General features: G+C 38.4%; 1 protein-coding gene across 1 annotated transcript; it reads right to left on the bottom strand.

Moving 5' to 3' along the window:
• Positions 1–6,771: 6,771 nt before the first annotated feature.
• Positions 6,772–7,629, bottom strand: LOC147972280 (uncharacterized). The gene is made up of 2 exons (XM_087523013.1): positions 7,252–7,629; positions 6,772–7,032 (listed from the first exon to the last, which is right to left on the bottom strand). The coding sequence occupies exons 1-2, from the start codon at positions 7,627–7,629 to the stop codon at positions 6,772–6,774; spliced, it is 639 nt and encodes a 212-aa protein (XP_087379139.1).
• Positions 7,630–7,916: the final 287 nt, after the last annotated feature.

Below are 7,916 nucleotides of genomic sequence, written 5' to 3'. Positions count from 1 at the left end.
GGGGAGGCTTAAATCAATGTTATATTCATTCCCCAATCATGAGCTCTCGAGAAAAATGATGATTCAAGATTTCTATGTTAGGCTTTCTGATAACAATCGCACCATGCTGGATACTTCTTGTGCTGGTTCTTTTATGATGAAGACTATTGAATTCAAATGGGATTTATTGGAAATAATTAAATGCAACTCTGAAGATTGGCACCTCAACAAAGGTAAGGAGTCAGGTATAACACCTAGTTTTGATTGTGTTAAATCTTTTATGGATATCGATATTTTTCGTAAATTTAGCACTAAATATGGACTTGACTCTGAGATAGTAGCTTCTTTCTGTGAATCTTTTGCTACTTATGTTGATCTCCCCAAGGATAAGTGGTTTAAATATCATCCTCCGATAGAAGTAAAAGTAGCTGCACCTATTAAAGTTGAAGAAAAGATTGTCACTTATAATGATCGTACTGTTCCTACTGCATATGTTGAGAAACCACCTTTCCCTGTTAGGATAAAGGATCATGCTAAAGCTTCAACTGTGGTTCGTAAAAGCAATATTAAAACATATACACCTCCTGAGCAAGTTAAAGTTGAACCTAATATTGCTATTGTTAAAGATCTCTTGTCTGATAATATTGATGGGCTTGTTATTTATTTCTGTGATGAAACTGCTAGAATTGCTAAACCCTGTGCTAAAGATAAACCTAGACCTGTGGTAGGCATGCCTGTTATTTCTGTTAAAATATGAGATCATTGTTATCATGGCTTATGTGATATGGGTGCCAGTGCTAGCGCAATACCTCATTCCTTATACAAAGAAATTATGCATGAGATTGCACCTGCTGAAATAGAAGATATTGATGTCACAATTAAACTTGCCAATAGAGATACTATTTCACCAATGGGAATTGTTAGATATGTTTAAGTCTTGTGTGGAAAAACTAAATATCCTGCTGATTTTCTTGTTCTTGGTTCCCCACAAGATAGCTTTTGTCCCATTATATTTGGTAGACCCTTCTTGAACACTGTTAATGCTACCATAGATTGCAAAAGGGATGTTGTTACTATCGGTTTAGATGATATGACTCATGAATTTAATTTGTCTAAATTTAGTAGACAACACCGTGAAGAAGAATTACCTAGTAAGGATGAAATTATTGGTCTTGCTTCTATTATCGTACCTCCTAGTGATCCTTTAGCACATTATTTGCTAGACCATGAAAATGATATGTTTATGAATGAAAGAAGGGAATTATATGAGGTATTCTTTAAACAGGAACCTATTCTGAAAAATAATTTACCTGTTGAAATCCTAGGGGATCCTCCTCTACCCAAGGGTGATCCCGTGTTTGAGCTTAAATCGTTACCTGATACTCTTAAATATGCTTATCTTGATGAGAAAAAGATATGTCCTGTTGTTATTAGTGCTAACCTTTCAGAGCATGAGGAAGAGAGATTATTTAAAACTCTGAAGAAGCATCGTGTTGCTATTGGGTATACTCTTGATGATCTTAAGGGCACTAGTCCCACTATATGTCAACATAAAATTAATTTGGAAGAAGATGTTAAACCAGTTCGTGATCATCAATGTCGGCTGAATCCTAAAATGAAAGAAGTGGTAAGAAAGGAAATACTAAAGCTCCTTGAGGCAGGTATAATCTATCCCGTTGCTGATAGTCAGTGGGTAAGCCATGTCCATTGTGTCCCTCAGAAGGGAGGTATTACTGTTGTTCCTAATGATAAAGATGAATTGATCCCACAAAGAATTATTACAGGTTATAGGATGGTAATTGATTTCCGCAAATTAAATACGTCTACTAAAAAGGATGATTACCCCTTACCATTTATCAATCAAATGCTAGAAAGGTTATCCAAACATACACATTTTTGCTTTTGAGATGGTTATTCTGGTTTCTCTCAAATTCCTGTGTCAGCCAAAGATCAATCAAATACTACTTTTACATGCCCTTTTGGTACTTTTGCTTATAGACGTATGCCTTTTGGTTTATGTAATGCACCTGCTACCTTTCAAAGATGCATGATGGCTATATTCTCTGACTTTTGTGAAAAGATTTGTGAGGTTTTCATGGACGACTTTTCCGTCTATGGATCTTCTTTTGATGATTGCTTAAGCAACCTTGATCGAGTTTTGCAGAGATGTGAAGAAACTAATCTTATCTTTAATTGGGAAAAGTGCCACTTTATGGCTAATGAAGGTATTATCTTGGGGCACAAAGTTTCTGAAAGAGGTATTGAAGTTGATAAAGCCAAGGTTGATGCTATTGAAAAGATGCCATGTCCCAAGGACATCAAAGGTATAAGAAGCTTCCTTGGTCATGCCAGATTTTATAGGAGGTTCATTAAGGACTTCTCAAAAATTTCTCGGCCTCTGACTAATTTATTACAAAAAGATATACCATTTGTTTTTGATGATGATTGTGTAGAAGCATTTGAAATACTTAAGAAAGCATTGATTTCTGCACCTATTGTTTAGCCACCTGATTGGAATTTACCCTTTGAAATTATGTGTGATGCTAATGATTATGTTGTGGGTGTTGTTCTAGGACAAAGAGTTGATAAGAAATTAAACGTTATTCAATATGCTAGTAAAAACCTAGACAATGCTCAAAGAAATTATGCTACCACTGAAAAAGAATTCTTAGCAGTTGTATTTGCTTGTGATAAGTTCAGACCTTATATGGTTGATTCTAAAGTAACTATTCACATTGATCACGCTGCTATTAAATATCTCATGGAAAAGAAAGATGCTAAACCAAGACTTATTAGATGGGTTCTCTTGCTACAAGAATTTGACTTACATATTGTTGATAGAAAGGGAGCTGAGAACCCCGTTGCAGACAACTTGTCTAGGTTAGAAAATGTTCTTGATGACCCACTTCCTATTGATGATAGCTTTCCTGATGAGCAATTAAATGTCATAAATGCTTCTCATACTGCTCTGATTATGCTAATTACATAGTTGCTAAGCTTATACCACCTAGTTTCACATACCAGCAAAAGAAAAAGTTCTTCTATGATTTGAGGCATTACTTTTGGGATGACCCACATCTTTATAAAGAAGGAGTAGATGGTGTTATTAGACGTTGTGTACCTGAGCATGAACAGGAACAGATCCTACGCAAGTGTCACTCTGAAGCTTATGGAGGACACCATGCTGGAGATAGAACTGCACATAAGGTATTGCAATCTGGTTTTTATTGGCCTACTCTCTTCAAGGATGCCCGTAAGTTCGTCTTATCTTGTGATGAATGTCAAAGAATTGGTAATATTAGTAGACTCCAAGAAATTCCTATGAACTATTCACTCGTTATTGAACCATTTGATGTTTGGGGCTTTGACTATATGGGACCCTTTCCTTCCTCTAATGGATATACACATATTTTAGTTGCTGTTGATTACATTACTAAGTGGGTAGAAGCTATTCCAACTAGTAGTGCTGATCATAACACTTCTATTAAAATGCTTAAAGAAGTTATTTTTCCAAGATTCGGAGTCCCTAGATATTTAATGACTGATGGTGGTTCACATTTTATTCATGGTGCTTTCCGTAAAATGCTTCCTAAATATGATGTTAATCATAGAATTGCATCTCCTTATCACCCACAGTCTAGTGGTCAAGTAGAATTGAGTAATATAGATCTCAAATTAATTTTGCAAAAGACTATTAATAGATCTAGAAATAATTGGTCCAAGAAACTTGATGATGCATTATGGGCCTATAGAACTGCATATAAAAATCCTATGGGTATGTCTCCGTATAAAATGGTTTATGGAAAAGCATGTCACTTACCTCTCGAACTAGAACACAAGGATATTGTGCTATTAAAGAACTAAATTATGATTTCAAACTTGCCGGTGAGAAGAGGCTATTAGCTATTAGCTCACTTGATGAATGGAGAACCCAAGCCTATGAAAATGCCAAGCTGTTTAAAGAAAAAGTTAAAAGATGGCATGACAAAAGAATACAAAAGTGTGAGTTTAATGTTGGTGATCATGTATTGCTATACAACTCTTGTTTAAGATTTTTTGTAGGAAAACTTCTCTCTAAATGGGAAGGTCCTTACATTATCGAGGAGGTCTATCGTTCCGGTGCCATAAAAATCAACAACTTCGAAGGCACAAATCCGAAGGTGGTGAACGGTCAAAGAATCAAACATTATATCTCAGGTAATCCCATAAATGTTGAAACCAATGTTATTGAAACCGTAGCCCTGGAGGAATACATAAGGGACACTTTCCGAAACGTTTCAGACTCCGAAAAGGAATAGGTATGTGGTACAGTAAGTAAACCGACTCCAAAACAGTTTTTAAGGCAATATTTCTCCGTTTTGGAATATTTAGAAAAATAGAAAAATAAGTAGCAATCTGGGAAGGACATGAGGGCTCCACGAGGGTGGAGGGCGCACCTTACCCTCTTGGGCGTGCCCCCTACCTTGTGAGCACCTCGTGTGCTCTCCAGACTTCGTTTTCGTACACGTTACATATTTTGGTCGGTAAAAATTCATTATATAATCTCCCGGAGGTTTTGACTCCCGTATCACGCAAAAATCTCTTTTCTTTGTTTCGAGCTGTCCTGCTGCAGATTTGAGCAACATGTCATCCCAGGATTTGGAAGGAGAGAGCTATGTGACCAATTACCTTCCAGACCCTAAAGTTTATGGGGATGTGGAGCATTGTGGTTGGACTACGGAAGAAGAAGAGGACTATGAACCTAAGGGAAAGGAGGAGACGAGCTTAGATGAAGATGAAGTCCCACTACCTCAACCTGGGGACATGCATGTGGAGTTCAGAAAGTTAAGCCTCCCTCATAGAGTGAAGAAACCTAAGATCGAGTTTATCCCTTTTCGCCTCTTGCAGGAAAACAAACAGGAACTATGCAAAAAGATACTGAGCCTAGAGCAGGAGATCAAGGACCTAAGGTACCAAAATTCTGTCCTCGAGCGTAAATTAAGGAAGAAACCTACGCCATCAACCAAATCACCACCACCTCCACCAACAAAGAAGAATTGAGTATCTGGTATGGGCACCCCCCTTGGCAACTGCCAAGCTTGGCGGAGTGCCCCGGTATCGTATCACCATCACTTTTATCTTTACCATTTTTCTTAGTTTGATCCTTTGGGTAATATCTTGATCTAGTAGAATAAAATTTCTTAGTATGATCTAGTTGTGAGTTTTGCTTTATTATCCTTCTATGTAATCAAGTCCGTGAGCTTTATTTAATAAAGATCAGTGTTGAGTCAAGGGCTTGATTATTTGCCATGATCCTAAGTGAATAAAAGAAAAGGGAAAGAAATAAAAATAAACAAAAAGATCATGTGAGCCTTATGGAGAGTAATGAGCTCACATAGAAAAAGTATGATGGATAAAAGTTGTTGAGAGTTGACAAACATAGTTTTGGTCATCGTTGCAATTAATAGGAAGTAATAAAGAAAGAGAGGTCTTCACATATAGATATACTATCTTGGACATCTTTTATGATTGTGAGCACTCATGAAAATATGACATGCTAAAGAGTTGACGTTGGACAAGGAAGACAACGTAATGGGTTATGTTTTCTTACATCTAAGATAAATTATATTGTCTTGGATCCTCCAAAATGTTGAGCTTGCCTTTCCCCCACAAGCTAGCCAAATTCACCGCAACAAGTAGAGATACTACTTGTACTTCCAAATACCCTTAAACCAGTCTTGCCATGAGAGTCCACCACACCTACCTATGGATTGAGTAAGATCCTCCAAGTAAGTTGTCATCGGTGCAAGCAATAAAAATTGCTCTCTAAATATGTATGACTTATTAGTGTGGGAGAAAATAAGCTTTATACGATCGTGTGATATGGAAGAAATAAAAGCGACAGACTGCATAATAAGGTCCATATCACAAGTGGCAATATAAAGTGACGTTCTTTCGCATTAAGATTGTGTGCATCCAACCATAAAAGCTCATGACAACCTCTGCTTCCCTCTGCGAAGGGCCTATCTTTTACTTTTATCTCCTACTTTGCATAAGAGTCATGGTGATCTTCACCCTTCCTTTTTACGTTTTATCCTTTCGCAAGCACAGTATGTTGGAAAGATCCTGGTATATATAGCTAATTGGATGTGAGTTTTCATGAACTATTATTGTTGACATTACCCTTGAGATAAAACGTTGGGAGGCAAAACTATAAGCCCCTATCTTTCTCTGTGTCCGATTAAAACTCCATACCCATAAGTATTGCGTGACACTACTAGGGAAAACCCTAGTAGTAGCGCGGGTTTTGAGGCTAGCAGCAGCGCGGGTGGCCGCGCTAGTAATAAGGAGCTACATCTAACTTATAGTAGTAGCGCGGTCCTTACCCGCGCTACTACAGTTGACGATATCAGCAGCGCTTTTTATGAACGCGCTACTATTACTTAGCTGTGGCGATTTTGCAGTCCCTCGCTACTGCTATATCTTTCATCATTTTCCCCCCGTACCCCTTTCCCTTTCAGTTTCCCTTTCAGATACTAGATACTAGGTATTGCTAGTAGATATGAAATTCATAAATAATTACTGGGTAGTACTCCCTTCGTTCCAAATTACTCCTCGTGGTTTTAGTTCAAACCACGACGAGTAATTTGGAACGAAGGGAGTACTAGATAACAATTTAATGCATAGTCAACATGCATCCTCAAGCAGTACAAGGTCATATCAACGGCGATCATCATATGTAGTTCTAGATGATATCGACGACAATCATCATATGTAGTTCTAGATGATATAGCCACACACACATATGTAGTTCTAGATGATATCGAAGACAATCATCATCCTCAAGCCTGGGCGGTTGGTGTTCCTGATAGTAATTAGGATGGCCTGTCCAACACAAAGATTCTTGCCATCGAGGAATTTCTTCCACCCAACCGAGTTTAAGTGTGTGCGACCGTCCGTGTCCACGCGGTAAGTACAGGTTGTGATTGAGCCCCTTGCAGTAAGGCATAGTCCAGCTGAGCCTTCTTCATCAGGCTCGATACCATAACTCACAGATATGCTCTTTGCCAATTTATGAATGAGAAAAACATTTCAATTAATAAATAGCCTCGCAAATAAGTACATATGGATTATCTACACTATTAATAGTTTCCTTAGATTCTACACTAATAAGCATGTGATCGAACTCTACACTAAAACATATCATCGACTAGATTCCACACAACATACCATATCATTGGACTGTACACTAAGTATTTCATTGGATAATTTGCATTTGTAAGTATAAAATACCATATCATGTCGATAAACCATGGTATTTGTCAGGAGGGTCACGAATGGCACCCCGACAAAGTCAGCACGTGGCGGAATTATGTCCCACAGGTTGGACACCTCCTCCTCGCTTAGCCTTGTTCTTTGAGCTACAATGGCTTCATGAAGTGGGTCCTCATCATCTTCATCGAGTGGGTCCTCATTATCTTCATCATCTTCATCATCTTCGTCATCTTCATCATCTTCCACCATGTTGAGATAAATGACAGCCAGCTTGGGTCTTTCTGCTCTGAAGGAGAAGCTGATCAACTCACCACCAGTAAGATGCATGCGAGTGACGAAACGGGCCCATGCATCTCCTCCAATCTGCGACATATTGCATCCTTTCTCGACCTCCATAGTGTACGGCCCCCAGGAGCCTCAAATATCACAGTGTCTGCTGTCAGCTTGTTGAATTTCAACCTCACATTGCATGGGACGATCTGTGTAAAATAAGCAAAATGACACAATCCAGTAATGCCAACACTAAATATAAAATAGTTATTACATTTCATCTAATTTCTTACTGCCGCATGACGAAAACCCGGCTGGAAGTAGATGCCGAACAGCTTGCCAGTTGCAAGGCTGCTGGCGCACCTTGACTTGCACAGTCGACATAGTGGTGGTGGTGGTGGCGCCATTTTTCC

This window comes from Triticum urartu, chromosome 5A (genome assembly GCF_056163025.1).
Source record: "Triticum urartu cultivar PI428250 chromosome 5A, HENAU_Tu73, whole genome shotgun sequence".
Lineage (NCBI taxonomy): Eukaryota > Viridiplantae > Streptophyta > Magnoliopsida > Poales > Poaceae > Triticum > Triticum urartu.
This window is presented reverse-complemented; position numbering and strand designations above follow the sequence as displayed.